This window comes from Anarhichas minor, unplaced genomic scaffold (assembly GCF_050575085.1).
Source record: "Anarhichas minor isolate MPS153535 unplaced genomic scaffold, ASM5057508v1 ptg000003l, whole genome shotgun sequence".
NCBI classification, from domain to species: Eukaryota; Metazoa; Chordata; class Actinopteri; order Perciformes; family Anarhichadidae; genus Anarhichas; species Anarhichas minor.
The window spans coordinates 8,729,609-8,745,335 of record NW_027466449.1 but is presented as its reverse complement, the minus strand read 5'-3'; the positions used below and the strand labels follow the sequence as shown (position 1 = coordinate 8,745,335).

General features: G+C 40.6%; 1 protein-coding gene across 1 annotated transcript; it reads left to right on the top strand.

Annotated features, from left to right (window-relative positions):
* The first annotated feature begins 1,333 nt into the window (after nucleotides 1-1,333).
* On the top strand, nucleotides 1,334-15,392 carry pkp1a (plakophilin 1a). Its single transcript, XM_076096462.1, has 14 exons — nucleotides 1,334-2,239; nucleotides 4,432-4,555; nucleotides 7,519-7,711; nucleotides 7,855-8,042; nucleotides 8,732-8,873; nucleotides 9,154-9,361; nucleotides 9,712-9,880; nucleotides 10,359-10,476; nucleotides 12,012-12,179; nucleotides 12,291-12,467; nucleotides 12,857-13,010; nucleotides 13,129-13,315; nucleotides 14,557-14,641; nucleotides 15,293-15,392. The coding sequence occupies exons 1-14, from the start codon at nucleotides 2,056-2,058 to the stop codon at nucleotides 15,365-15,367; spliced, it is 2,172 nt and encodes a 723-aa protein (XP_075952577.1). The 5' UTR covers nucleotides 1,334-2,055; the 3' UTR covers nucleotides 15,368-15,392.
* Nucleotides 15,393-15,727: the final 335 nt, after the last annotated feature.

Below are 15,727 nucleotides of genomic sequence, written 5' to 3'. Positions count from 1 at the left end.
AGTGGTACACACACACACGCACTGTCTTCAGGCTGGGTGTGGTATGTACGACATAAGCCTCCCAACATCGCAGCAGTACAAGAACATAACTAACATTTGACCGGTTGCTCATGGTTTTCTTTCCCCTTAAATCGGTAAAGGATTCAGCCATGAAGGAGCGCTGATAGAGGTTTAGTTTCATGCAGTATCACTTTAAAATGTGATAAATCTGTTTTACAAACTACATGGGATTAGGTCTTTTTTTCCATTCAAATGACCCTGCTTTGTCCTGAGCCTCTAATCTCAGCTGTTTGAAGGCATTTACATTATTAGTGGCCCAAACAAGTGTTTGACTCATGTTACTTCCTCTCTCTCTCATAAAGACTGGTGGGGATATAGGGTGTATATATATGTATATATATATATATATATATGCACCCATGTTGGCTTACATTGTCATAAACACACATCCCAGGTACATTACACACAAGATATTTAGTACCTTGGCAGCGGTGAGGCGAAGGGTGTGGTGGGAAAATGTCAACTGCAGAAACTGAGCCAAAACAATCCAGTTACAGAGAGAGCATGAGACTTGTATCATCTCCTTTCCCCCCTCTCTCTCTCTCTCTCTCTCTCTTCATCTTGTCCATCCCTTCTTAAATTACTATTATGAATACTTAACTGGATAATGATAATGAACCTAGAGAAACCGGGTGAGGCAGTTTATGGGAATAACGACATTTAATTCTACATTTAAGAAACAGGTCATACTTTGTAACCTGAATTTCAAATTAAAATTGTAATTGCCATGGTGCAATTAAAGGTAAAACAACACACACAGGGGTGGACACGATAAAAGTAACCACTTCTTACTTTTTAGCTACCGCGTTGAAGCAACAACTCATCAAAAACATTTTAAATGAGTAAAGTATCGTCAGCAAAACGTTTTTTAGTAGACCTATCAAAGGTAAAACCACTCACTATGCAGAACAGCGTGTTTAAAAAGGAGAGTATACCACCCAAATTCATTTATTACAATTTGGTAACACAAATGTGCCCTAAAGAGCTATACTTTATCTATAAGACCTTAAAGTATTTAGTGACTTTTAATTGTAAACTCTTTATAAAATGTGCCTTATTAGAAGGTGGTACACTTGTATGTGATGTACAGTATATTCTGCAACAATGTGTTATATTTTACAATATTATTGTTAGTTATGTATGGAACGTTTTGATCAGAAGGATCTGATAAATGTTCAGAATGTAAATGTAATGTGTAAATGTGGTGGAGTAGAAGTGGGCCAGAAAGTAACTTAAAACGGACACTCCAGTAACAATGGTGGAGGAAGTCTACACATCCTTTACATACACATAAAAGTAGCAATACTGCAATATAGTAAAAGTCCTGAACCATATTGTATTTTTATGTAAAATCTTAAAATGTAAAGTCTTAACCGTGACTGTTGTCCATGTAGAGGAATACAAAGCACAATATATCACTTTCAAATGTTGTGGAGTAGAAAGTAGCATAGTACAATACCTCAAATGTGTATAGTACTTTCCGACGCTGGTTATGATTATTGAAAATGTACTATTTCAGCTTTTGCTATTTCATTCTACTGTACGTTGTCTATTGTCTATATTGTATATCTTTAGTGTGTAGTCAGTCGTGACAGGTGAGGCACGGAGAGAGAAAAGACATTCCACTAACGCTCTAAATGTTCATAGGGAAGTTTTCCATTGATCCCTACTCTCAAACCTAAAAGTATTTATGCTAATCACTTCTTTCCCCCCTCAGTTGTGCAGACATTGCGCTCTAATGCGTGCACGCCTCAGCCTCTCCCTTCATTCCGCGCCTCAAGTGCACTTTCTCCGGCCCCGCCCGGTCCCACCTCCACGGGGCGCGGTCCCGAGGGTGGAGTGCGCCCCTGCTGCTCCAGGAACATTTAGCCTTACTGCCTACTTGACTTTTCTTCCTGCTGCTGCACTCCTCGCACCGCTGAGCCCGAGCCGCACGTCTATTTGGAAACTGGTTATCAACCGAAACTTTCTCGGTAAGGGCACCGTGCTGGGAAGATGATGGCTCTGGATCCGCTGCGTTCCGCTACGAGAATCGAGGGTGCGGACGACACGTCGCTCGCGGTGCCCTCCGACAGCAAGCTGCACGCGGGCCCGCAGCGCGTGCTGGATCAGGTGCACACCATCAAGAGGAGCAAGTCCAAACCAGGGAAGAACGACTCACCGTTGACCTCACCAACAAGTATGGAAAATGACTTTATACATCATAATCCCAAATAATAGGCTATCTCTTTATTTGGACAGTGCTGTTGACTTCCAGGCTTCCTAATAGGCTATTAGCGCTTTTGCACTTCTTCTCTAATATAAAGTTATAGCTGTTGTTTTGCTGGGAATAATACGTCATACCACTTCCCCAAACGTTGCATCCTTCTTTCTTTGTAACCTTGGTTCATACTGGGGATATACACTTCTGCGGTATCCAGTTAACTAGTGCACTGTGAGAGAGAGAGAGATGTTATGGGAAGAACCGAGTGGCTGGTAGTTTGGTAGTGACAGCAGCGTGCCATATCGCCGTTTAGAAATGTGATCCCTTACTGCTATTTCTATATATAAAGTGATTTTTTTTTGCTTGTGTGATTTCTGTGAAACTGTCAGAGACACATCCTACTGAGCATGCCACAGCGGGTTCTCTCCGTCATTTAGGAATGCAGCCCACGGGGCTTACGCACACGCGTTTAGAAAACTAAATGTCTTTCAAAACAACTCTGGTATTTGGCTTTTGCTGCAACAGGCATTATAACGGTCCACCAACAATTGAGAAATGAAATATCTGAATCTTGTGAAATGATTGCAGGTCTTCGTGTTGCGTTGAGATGAAGTGCATGGTTGTTAAATGGAAACACAGGGATATATCAGTAGATTATGTTATCTATAAAGGAGGCCACACTATGTTCATGCTATTTTACTGTTTTATTGAAAGCGCTTGAAGTGACTGTGAAGTTTGTGGTGTGCACGATGAGGACACCTTTGGCTGGTTTAAAGGTGGCCTCCATTTATGACTGTATTTTGCAGTGCAGACACATGTTTGCCCGTATGAGAGGCTTACAGACAAACCAGGTAACATTTATTGCAGAAGACAAAAAAAAAAAAACTACTTATAGTCCACAAAGTGATGAACGTCTAAGAGGGGCAGACATCATAAAACCTCAGCACATACAATTGAAACAATCTGCATGGCTTCTAGGCCCTTTAAATGCCTTTTTGTTTAGGGATATGGTGCATTAGTCACGTTAGGAACATCTTTCCATTTCAGCACAGACTAAATAATGATAATGATGATGTGTGTGCCATTGCTTTGACAACCATAATCCTATAATGGTGAAGTCACAGACTAACATTGTGTTATAGCAGCGAGCCTCACGTTCCTATGAATCACCCGACAAGACAAACAAAGGTGTTAAGACATGTTGGCTATGTGTAAAGGCTGGATTTCCCTAAGCTTACACACAAGGTGCAATGCAAACCCTGAACTGTGACTGACATGATGTCCTGTCTGTCTCACTGTTTAATGAAAGGACTGCCAGTCATTCATATAGATTTTTACACCTGTAATATGTGTGTGTAACACAAAGAGTAAAATAATTATTTGCCATTCATTACTTAATTATGAACTCAACCACTAAAGAATGATTGATAAAATATGTTACAAGTGAATAATGTTATTTACAACAAAGCTCAAATGATTTAGACAGAAATTTAACTTTATACAAAATATTTAATATTTTAAACTCAATCTGCCAGTACATTAATTCATCTGATTATTAATAAGTTACTGACAAAACAATCATGGGCTATTATATGACGGTACATTTTTTGCCAAAACAAAGCCATTAAATAAAAAATATACCTAATAACAGAGTTGGAAAACAGAAAATTAAAATGTCTGGAATCTATTATTGCTCAATACATTATTTGAGTATCGTGTTGAAATTAGATTTATATATTTGTAGATTTAATTAATTCATAAAGTCTTTAAATCCCATCTTTAATTGTCCAATTGAATATCAATGATTTAAATGCTTTTATACAACAATGGAAGGCTTATCTTTGTCCACCATAAACCTTTGGTGGACAAATTTATTTGACATAAATTATAAAACACTAATGAATAGCAAGTAAAACACACTTTGTGAAACAGAATCCCACGAAAAGATTCACATTTTCAGCGACACTCTCGTGCTTTGTGGCCTACGTGTGTGATGCCCCTTGAAGGGCTCATCACCCTGACAACATGAATCTGTTTAGGTGTGTTTCAGATGTCTTTCCTATTTGTCATATACTGGCCTTGGTAACATCTTGTGGTTAATAGAGTGCCGATCTTCTTCTCTGAATCTGTTGTTCATTTCAGCTCTCGTACTTCTTCTCTTTTAACAGGCCCGTCTACCAAGACTTTGAAAACATATGAGTTTGGAGCGTTCAAGTTTTCTCCAACCAAAGCAAATGGCACCTACAGCCACACCAGTGTGTCAACAGGCTACGACAAAGCGGTATGTTGCATGTTGTTTTACAGATAGTCACCGCACAAGCGCTTTTTCCTTTCACAGACTCGACATTGAAGTAGTGTGTAGCATTTCGGGGGATCTATTAGCAAAAAATATTCATAACTCTGTTTTCATTAGTGTATGAAACTGAAACCTGCAGCTAAAAATCCCTCATATCTACATCAGGAGCGGCTCTTCTTCACAAGGTCCTCCATGTTGTACTGGCGTGTTTTTACAGTAATCAAGAACGGACAAGTCAAACGCTGGCTCTAGAGAGGGCCTTTCATGTTTTTATGTTACCTGAAGGCCACCGTAGTTCTCCAACACGCTTGAGAAAGGTGAGCCACAAAGTACAAAACCTGCGTACCGCCATCTGACCTGGAGGCTGACCTGGCCTGGAGGCTCCGGGCTCCCTTATGACCAATAATGTCAGTGGATTGCAGCTGGGTCAGCTCGGACTGAGTATGCTCCTGAATGAGTGGAGGGGTATTCTGTTTGTTGCAATCTGCATCCACACCACTAGTCACTAAATCCCACATACTGTCTCTTCCACATCAGTGGCTTTACTATAATTACTATGGTACAGAACTGTTGATCAGTTTTTAGGTTTTGAATTCATTTTTGTCAATAAAAATAGTTACTTTTGTGTTGTAATGCAAAATAGGCTACTTAAATGAAACTAAGAACTACATTACCACTCGACGATAACTTCAACAATAAAATGATGAATGCTTTTAATTGCATAGAAGTAAAGAACAGTTTCAAGAAATAATCAGTTGTTGACGTTAGATAATTATAAGTAATAATGGAGTCACGGATGGTAACTATAAGCCTATTAAACTGGGAAAACTGAAAATGGGAGGCACCTCTCAGTCACGGGTGATTTGTGACATTATCTTATGAAACATTTCACCATACTTGAGCTGGTTGAACGCCTAGTGTAGCCTCTAGCCACATGGTTTTGCTGGTTAGGCGTTCATCTTTTTGTTAGTGAGCGAGTAAGTGTGTGAGTGTCTTATGGACTGTGCTGTACTTTGTATGATGAATAATTAACAGAACATAGTTTTGCATCTAGCTGGGTGTGTGCGATTTCATTTGGAAATGGATAAATATTCTTAAGTTTTTGTTTTTTTTGGCATTCTCAATTTCAGTCTTGTCACTAAGAGTCAGGGTGAGTTCAAATTCCACACAGGAGTAATGTTGACTGTAAATGTGTGTGTGAGAATATGCAATTACTCTGGGTTGGTCTGGCCTGACCTACTGACAGTGAGTTGAGGCATGTCTAGAGAATGTGGTGACTAACAGTCTGTCACGTTGTGTTTTCATTGTGTTACTCTGATAAACTACTAAAGTGTACAAATGACAAGTTTTGGTTTTACGGTTATTTTTTGGGTCGCTTGTTGCATTGCCCAATAACGGATTGTGTTGTGATAGCTGGAGAGGTGCGAGTTCATCTCCTGGCCACTGCTGAGGTGCTCTTGAGCAAGACACCGGACCCCTAAACTGCCCCCCTTGGTGCTAGGTTCCATGCTTGTTGCCTTGATGATGTTTTTCTTTTGTAATTGTGGCTACTATGTACGGTTAGTGTGTATATATATATAAACTATAATAGTCTCAATTGTGAATTCTACATTAGCGATTGTCGTAGTGTATTTTACAGCACCAGGTATATCCTGCTCTTTTTTTACATTACTTATCTAAATATAACAGCAGTGACAACAAACACAGTCATGTTTTTGGTATTTCTTTTTACATTTTTGTTCCTAAATGAATCGCATCATGCTCTGCTGCTTCTTTTTGCTCTGCTGGATTTACATCCGTCTCTCCTGTCCTTCCTCTGACATAAGGAAGTTGGCTCAGTCAGGGCTGTAGCCAATAAAGGAGGCATTTAGCACTTTGAGAGTAAACACGCTGTCAGTTCTTATCAGACGTGTTGTTGACAGATCCCTCCTCCATCATGCTTTTGCTGCAGGGCTGGCTGGTAACTGAGCAACCAGTCCGGTTTGAAGCAGGAAAGAGTCACACAGAACCTACTGTGTGTGTGTGTATCTGTGTGCTTGTGTGCTTGTCTGTGTCCGATGGCAATGTTATTCTCTGCCAGACTTGTGATTTTACTGTAGTTTTTCAAATAAACCAATAAGAGAACAAGGTTTAGTTGCGAGAGTGACTCATCATTGAAGCGTTAGCTCGACATGTTCTGTCGTTTTGCTCAGGCCCTACGCCAAGTTTCTTTCTTCCTCTCTCTTCTGCGGTAAAGCTTGAAAAGCGTGCTTTTGTACACTCGGACAAAGCTAAAGAATCAGTCAAATTATATCGATACATAAACACTGTGTAATTACGTGAGATTAAGGTGCTTAGTGACGTCAGGATTGTGAAGAACGGTTTAACGGTCGCTGTGTCTGACTTGCACACACAAAGATCCTCTGTGAGAAACTGCTCAACCGTGCCAGCAGTCTTCTAACACAACAGCTTGATTTGGTCTCCAGTGACGGATCTTATGTTGCTTTGGTTTGTGTGATGGTTTGGTGCATTCTGTTGCTTTCAGCATAAACTGAGATAGAGAGAAGTCATGCAGGCTTTGAATCAGATCAAATTCCTCTGTCTTGGTTTACAGGGAACTTCTTTGAAAATTGTTCTCGTGGAAAGTGTGTTACCTACTTTCTGTTTTTTTTTTTTCCTGTGACCTGGATTTTTGTTACAGAAAAACATTAAGGTGATGCAGTGATTTAGCATTCAGTGGTATTTCTGTTTGTCATTGCCAGCAAAGACAGTTTTCCACGACTGGCTAGTGTATACTGATTTGTCTTTTTCAATCTAATCCGTCATTATATCCACATTACTGATGATTATTTATCAGACATATCATTGTGTAATTGTTTTGTGAACGCACCAATGCTTAACCCGACCATATTGTTGCAATGTCAATATTGAGGTATTTGGTCATTAACTTTGGGTGTTAACTTTTTTGTCCATTACTGAGTCATTCATTTCTTCTAAATACTCAGAAGACTCGCACTCAATCCACTAAAACCATGGGAGGAAGACATATCGGCAACTCAGGCACATGGGAACAGCAAATCAACGCTTCCAACTGGTCCCAGGCTCCCAATGGGTTGAAACCCGCTCGCAGTGACCCTGCTTTGGCTCGTTCATTTTCTACTTTACCCGTGATGGTGATCAGTTATTTTTATGTTAAATTATAGTGTCACGTTCATGTTGTTTATAAGGAACCAATTCCTCAAACAAATAACACAAAAGTTCTCCACAGTGCCATACTATATAAGCATTGTAAAATGATCTTCTTTTTTTTTTTTAGAGAGCCAAAGGGCAGGCGGGCCAGAGCCAGGGCAGCGCCCAGACTCGAGGAAATAGACACAGCTCCTACTCTATGACCAACAACACTCAGATGAATAACAGCCAGACACGCATGCAGCCGTCCTCTGGCCAGATTCACGAGGGCAGGATGGGCACCATCAAAACATTCAACAGAGAGCAGCAATCCTCGTGAGTTCACCTACTGCCCTGGCTTTCATCGGCATTTCCGGACAATATGAAGAGGTTGACATGGGATAAGAGTGACATCTGAATGGGTTACATCTTATAGGCACATGTATAGTACATTTTTCCAGTATTTTACATGTTTTACATGTCTTAAGATGGCACCCAATTTCAACATAAAGTTAATTTTATTGATAATTGCAGCCCAGTTATCTAGACCCTTCAACAACTAAATAAATTGTTTGTCGACTAACACGCATACCATTTAAAAAAAAAAAAAAATGAATCAATTGTTTGAATTAATCGACAGATCTGTAAAACTGAGTTTCTCCACAAAGAATCACAGAAAATCTAGCTTTAAAAATTGTGTTTACCAGAGATGTGTTCTCAAATTTCTTGAAAATAAGCTTAAAAAAAAGCATGAAAAACAACTAATCCACTAAAAAAATCTTAGTCGACTAAAACCAAAACAACCGATTCGTTTACGAACTAACTAAGAGGTTATCTTTTGCTGGAGGGTTCGTCTGCAGCCTTTTTGTTCTGTGCTTCTACTTGCAGCTGAGCCATGAATTGATGTGGTATTTTGTGGCATTATGTGACTAAAGAACATCTCATTATCTTTTAAATCCATTGAAAACTAACTCCTAGTATCTCATTTCCAACTTTCTTTTCTATTTCTGTGCCTGTTACTGCAGGATGAACACTGGTATGAACATGTCAGACATGACACTGGATCAAGCTGTAGAGTTCCTGTCTCACCCTGGAGAGAATTACCAGCAGTGTGGAGCCACCTTCATCCACCACACCACCTTCAAAGAGGAGGGCACCAAACAGGAGGTCCGAGCACTCGCACTCGCACTCACACTCGCACTCAAGTAAACTGTTCAGACACGCACACATGGATGTTGTCTATTTTTACATTACATTTGTGTGACGGCTGTCTTGTAGTTGTGGTGCAAGCACTCAGTGACCTTTGTGTAACCTTCCTTTCCCTCAGGGAAAGGGAGAAGAAAGCATTTATTACGCACTTGGCGGCTAGTTCTGTTTGTAACGCATAGTGTTGGAAATACATTGCCACATTTTCAACAAAGATTCCCTCCACATTTCCACATTACAGGTTTCCCAACTAGGAGGTATCCCCGCTCTTGTGAGCCTGCTGCGGAGCCCCAACCATGGGGTGAGCCAGGCCACTGCTGGAGCTCTGAGGAACCTGGTGTTCAAACACCAGGACAACAAGCTGGAGGTTCAGCGCTGTGGTGGCATAGCTAAGGCCCTGCAGCTGCTGAAGGAGACAGATTCTACTGAGACCCAGAAACAAATCACTGGTAGGATATTGTTATTGGGACAGGCTCTCAAAATATTGGATAGAAGAGTGGCCTAGTTTACTAAAACAGCATGTCCTATCCCTAAATATAACATAGACTGAGCAACCATTTTGTTCAATTCACTTACAAATTTAAATTTGAAGTGAATTTCATGTTATGCATTTCTTTTACAATCACTATCCGCTGCACTTTTGTGTGAGGTTCTTTGACCATCCGTTTCTTCAAATGTTTTTAAGAACAAATTCAACCTCAAAGGGCAACAACATGACACATGGATGAAATACTTCAATCAGAAATACTCAGGCGGATTTTTTCAATGCTTGTACTTTTACTGTTCTTGCCATACGAAGGCCTGCTGTGGAACCTGTCCTCGGCCGATGAGCTGAAGGAGGAACTCATAGCTACAGCTTTGCCTGCCCTGACTGAGAATGTGGTGGTGCCATTCACCGGCTGGTCAGACAGCTGTGCCAACAACAACATACACCCTGATGTCTTCTACAGCGCCACAGGGTGCCTGCGGTGAGAACATTCTATTGATCAGTGCTTCTGATGATGGATGTTTTGGCTGTTAGAGTAAAATAAAATGATGACAATTTGGACCGACATGGATGTAAACTGCAACTGAGTGGTTGGTTGAGTCATACAACTGTGAAGCTGTAATTCTCTTTCTTTTTTTGGACCCATTACCTGTTCAAGGTTTTTGACTTGATATGCGTGTGGTACACAGCTGAAGATTTAACTGAATTGAAGAAGTTGGCAGTTATGTAATGTAAATGTGTACAATGGTTGTAGTTGTAACGACTTATTATCGGCACTGCTTTTGAAACGTCTGTGCAGCTCTTGCCTAATCTCCTTGATCAAGTTTGCTAACAGGGTGTGATGGTGCAAGTTACATGTTTGACCTCACAGCGTCTGCTATTATATTTTAGACATGTCGTGTCTAGAATGTAATAAGTGTTTCGTTTTGGACTTAAATGAATGATTTCAATGTGTGCAGGAACCTGAGCTGCGCCCAGCAGAAGGAGCGGAAGGCAATGAGGGAGTGCCGTGGCCTCATTGACTCCCTCATGCGCTACGTCCAGTCCTGTGTGGCGGAGGAAACCCCTGATGACAAGGTAAGGTACCTTTTCCCATCCACCACTAGTATTTGTTTAAATTCAAAGGCTCTGCACACAGACTACATCAGAGTTGGTCGGTAGACTCATTTTTAACCCAACACCTTTGCCCATTTTGTTGAACTCGGCTGAATTTGGCTGCTGCAGGGAAGAATATTAAGATTTTTCAGTTTACTGAAATTATAATTAAATAATTTTTATTTTCTTGTCTCTTTATTAAACTCCTCCACTCTGATCTACACCACCACTAACATTACTATTGATATAATTGATGCTGTCTAGTAAAGCTGAAACAATTTATCAATGAACAGATTAGCTAATTGACGGAAATTTAAAAAGCAACTTTATTGATAGTCAACGATTGTTTCTTATTTTTCCAAAATGGTTGGCTCCACCTTCACAATTCATTGATTTTCTCTGTTTTATATCTTTGTATACTGATATCTTTGGTTTTTGACAAAACAATCAATTTAAAGACCTAGTTTTCCAATATTTTATAGAACAATTAATCAAATAATTAAGGAGATGGCTCTGGATTATTTGTCTGTTTGTCCTTGTTTATCAGGCCGCACATTGTTTTTCTGGCTCTCAGCGTTGTTCTCTTCCACATTGTCCCTCTAACACTGAATTCTGGATGTGTGAGCAGGCGAGAACAGCTATGGTTGGATTCTGGTGACGTATTCTGGTTCACTCATAGTTCCTGTAGAGCATGTGTCTCTCACAAAGAAATGTGTTCAGTCCAAATGCTAAAAATATTAAGCACATGTGTTCACACACACACACACACACACGCAAATACAATACAAGTACACAAACTCACACACACTTCCGTAAACACACAAAATGTATAAGCGGGTCAATGCAGGCTGAGTCAGCATGTTTATATATTCAGCCGCCTGCTCGTGTGTGTACCCGCTCATTTGTGGAAGTTGTGGGTGTGACTGTGTGCTTAATTCTATGTCCGTGCTAGTACTCTGTAACACATGCTTCTTTTAATGAAGGAGTGGACTATGACTGGTGTTGTCTGTGTGAGAGGCTGAGCTCAGTAAAGTTATCTTCTTAATTGTAGATGAGGACATTTGATGAGCTTTATGCATGTTGATGCTGTAAAGGTTTCAGTAATATACACTGTATATATTAAGCTTTATCTCTATTTTCATCCTTTCATTGTGTTTCATTCACTTTTTGACTAAGATCATTTTACTGTTAGTCAACCCTCATTAACTAAGCTCAACTGAATTAAGTGAAACTTGTAGAAGTGAAGTAGTACTTGTAGTAAAATGAACATGCAAACTGACTCTTAAGACCTTGATGGATGTTTGCTTAATCAATGGGATATCCCTTGATATCCAGATAATAGAATAATTAACCACTAATGAGGTCTTCTTTTTATTTAATGGCGTTGAATGAGAAGTGCGTGATGTGTCATTTATTTTTGCAATTGGGAAACTTATGGCAGGTAAGTTGGAGCATAGATCTGCTGTGCTATAAAGTGTAGTAACAGTATAGTTAACCTCTCCTTCCCTCTCCTCTAGTCTGTGGAGAATTGTGCATGCATCCTCCATAACTTGACCTACCAACTGGCGGAAGAGTCCCCTGAATGCTTCAGGAAGTTTGAATCTCAGACAGAGGGCGAACCTGGGGGTAGGACAAGCCCCACCATCGGATGCTTCAGCCCCAAGAGCAGCAAGGCTCAAAAAGAGGTGGCCATCAACCACCACACCCTCCACCTCATGTTTTTGACTAAATCATGATGTTCCTTGAATCGAGGCAGCCTTCCCCTTTCTCACTTTTTTCTCTTCCTTTCTCCTCAGTTTCCATTTGACGCGCTTCGGGGAATGTGGGAGGACAGCCCCCCATCAGGTGTAAAGTGGTTGTGCCATCCCACAGCTATGCAAACCTACCTGTCTCTGCTGGGCTCGTCCCAGAAAGGTGCCACCCTGGAAGCCTGCTGTGGTGCCCTGCAGAACCTCACTGCCAACAAGGGAAGGGTGAGTACCAAGAATATGATTATTAGGCTTACCATTTGTGTGTGGTGTCAACGGACATTTAGGATGGGCTTAAGATGGGCTTAAAATGGGCTTAAGAAATGGGAGAAGCAACAGAGACGGAGATGTGGTGGTAGTAATGGCACAACGGCACAACTCATAATAAGAACTGACTTGTTTCGTCAGAAAGGGTGCAGTTCAGTTCCCAAGGATTCAGAGGTTACTTAAGAAAGAAAGAAGAGGTTAGAACAAGAGAAAGTGAGATGCATACAAAGCTGGATTTAGTGTCACAATGCATTATATTGATACTATTGATATTGACTGCTACAGAGAAGTGGGAGATACAGCTAATGTGTTTCCCTCCTCCTGTATTGTTTTTGCTTCCATTCCAGGGGTCGAGTGCCATGAGTCAGATTCTGGTTAAAAAGCTGGGGGCTCTGATGCACATACCCCATCTTATCAAGTCTCCTAACCAGAACCTGCAGAAGACTGCCATGTCCCTGCTGGGTAACATGTCTCGGACCAGCAGTCTGCAGACCTCAATGGGTAAGGAAAAGCATGAAATATCGATGCTGACGTTTGTTTCGCATACAGCAGAAACATGAATGTAGAGTTAGTCCACATACAACTGATTAAGTGTATGTTTCCTTTGTCTTCTCTGTAGCAAAGCAGGTCCTGCCTGAGCTCACCGACCTCATCTCCTCTGGCCCCCAACAGATGGGAAACTCGGACGAAACTATAGTGACAGCTTGCAACACAGTAAGGAGTCTAATGTTCGCCGACACTGAGGTCAGCAAGAAGCTCATCAATAAGGGCCTGGTGGCATCAGTGGCTGACCTCAGCGAGGACATGTGAGTTTTTATTTATTCATCTCTGTGTTAAAGATTAAAAAACAAAAAAAAAAAAAAAAAAAAAGACTTCAATGCATTTGTTTGTGTTCGAAGCACTTTGAAGTGTGTAGCATTTAGGGGATCTGTTGGCAGAGATATCATATTAATAAGTATCTTTTCTTGAGTGTATAATCACCTGAAAGGTTTTATATCTACATATGGAGTGAGACCTCTTCACAGAGCCGGCCCCCTTGTTTCTACAGTAACCCAGAACAGACAAACCAAACATTGGCTCTAGAGAGGGCCGTTGACGTTTCTTTGGCCACTGTAGTTCTACTGCATGTTTGGCACAAAGGAGAATTTTCAGTTGGTTGCGATCTGAAACCGCAGGGCTGGATGCCGCCAAATCCTACACACTTCACCTTTTAAAGGGTGGGTTCATCCAAATTCCTCCCTCAAAAAAACAAACAAATGCAAAGGATATATTTCATATTATTTATTTTAAACAGACAGTGGTGCTAGTGTCAAAGGCAGACAACATCCTCTAGCTGGGGCACGGAGTTATCATGTTGCCCACTGGCAACTTTGGTCAACTATTTTCATTATTTAAAAAAAAGGAACATTTCAAACTATTCTGTACTGCACTGTACAAACACTTTCCCAAAAGGCAACAGGTCGCAATACGCTATAAAACAGAGAAACATGTCTTATGAAATGAAATTACAAATACTAAATTAAAAAAAAAATTAGAAAATAAAACTTGCCCATCAGGAGGAGTGTTTCAATTAAATCCAAATTGGCTCTATGTAAACATTCAATGCACCAAAACATTAATATATTCCTGTATTAGAATATCAACAGACATCTCTTATCAGAGAAAATCTTTCAGTTTCAACTGGAACAAAAAACAAAAACAAAGATCCTGGTGAAAAGAATGTAGCAGCATGTTCTGTGGATATGTAATGTAATGTCTGGCACAGGAGACATTTTCTGGCATTCTTCCTCTCACCAATAAGTGTATGTCAAGCAACCTTTGAATCTACCATCATGCAGTTGCTATTGAAGCCTTTTGTCAAAAGGTTATTTTAACACAAAAATTGCCACTCAACTTTTGTCTTCTGCTGTCAAAGTATCGCAAATATCAGTCGTGCAGATGGTATCTTTAGTGCCTAAATTGCCCCTTTTCCTTACAATTGTGTGTGGTTTGCCTTCTTTTTTCTGCTCTTTTTTTAATAACCTCTGCACGTCTCTCTGCCCCTTAGTTCTTTTCCCAAAGCCAGCAAAGCAGCTTCCCTGCTGCTCTACAGCTTCTGGACCGAGAAGAATTTTCAAGGCGTTGTGAAAAAGGTAAATCAGAAAGATCTGAAATGCTGTGTGACTGACTATGTGATTGAATCTGTAAGGCAGACACAAGACGAACCTATTGTATCCGTGCATCGGGTTTAAGCTTACCACCTGCACACGAGCAGAAGGAGGGCCCAGCTGAAATGAGTGTGTGTTTATTATTACGACACAATCACTTTCCCTTCCCTCTTGCCACACCCAGACGTTTACTGACTACAGAAACAGTCACAATGGTATCTTGGCGGACTGGTTTTCGATACTCGCTGTCTAATATGGGAGGAGCAAAACATGGAAGATTTGAAGAAGAGTTCAAGACAGTAAGAGTCATGAAAAGAGTAGGGGATAGTCAGACTACATGAAATATGTTCATGAAGTTTGTATATGAGTATGAGCAAGTGTGCGTACATGTATGATATGAACGGTAGCAACACTTATACAAGAACTAAAAGTGACAGCTGGCAAGAGAGGGAAAACACCCCAGTTTTCACACTGCCATGATTGGCCCAAGGCTCCTCTAAGTTGCTGACACAGTACATTTCCTTTTAATTTGTGGTCTGTGCGTGTGTGTGTGTGTGTGTGTGTGTGTGCGTGCGTGAGTGCTTGCATCTGTGAGACACTTTTAACTGATATTCTTTTTAACATTTTGATCAACAGCTGGGGATGGCAAAATCAGATTTTGTCAACTACAACACCACAGCAGTGCACAGGTCAATGCAAGTTATTGAGTGAGTGTGCTGGACGAGTGGATCGGCACCGCAGAGTCTGAAAGGTACGATTTGTTTCTGAATGTTTGTATCTGGATATATTCCGATTTAAAGGCTCAGTCGCATTCAAAATGAGCAGAATTTGTGTCATGAGGATGTCAAACTTTTCCCTTTGTGTTTCTCTTTTCCTGCATGTTCTCGTGTGTGTGTGTGCTTTCAGGTGGAAACCAGCATGTTGAGACACTGCTGTGGCCACACCCTTGCAACCAAAAGAGTAAAATTACATTCTTCACATAATGAGTTTGTTGAAAGAGCATGTCAATTAGGAGTGAATCATACATTGTACATACTTCAATGAAAAGAGAGCTTTTAATTTCATGAGTAA

What these genes read in the sequence shown, in the direction of transcription:
- pkp1a (XM_076096462.1), top strand. Translation starts at nt 2,056, where the DNA reads ATGATGGCTCTGGATCCGCTGCGTTCCGCTACGAGAATCGAGGGTGCG. An exon ending in GCAGCAAGGCTCAAAAAGAG is followed by an intron (nt 12,180 to 12,290) that starts GTGGCCATCAAC and finishes CTTTCTCCTCAG; the next exon opens with TTTCCATTTGACGCGCTTCG. An exon ending in GCTGACCTCAGCGAGGACAT is followed by an intron (nt 13,316 to 14,556) that starts GTGAGTTTTTAT and finishes TCTGCCCCTTAG; the next exon opens with TTCTTTTCCCAAAGCCAGCA.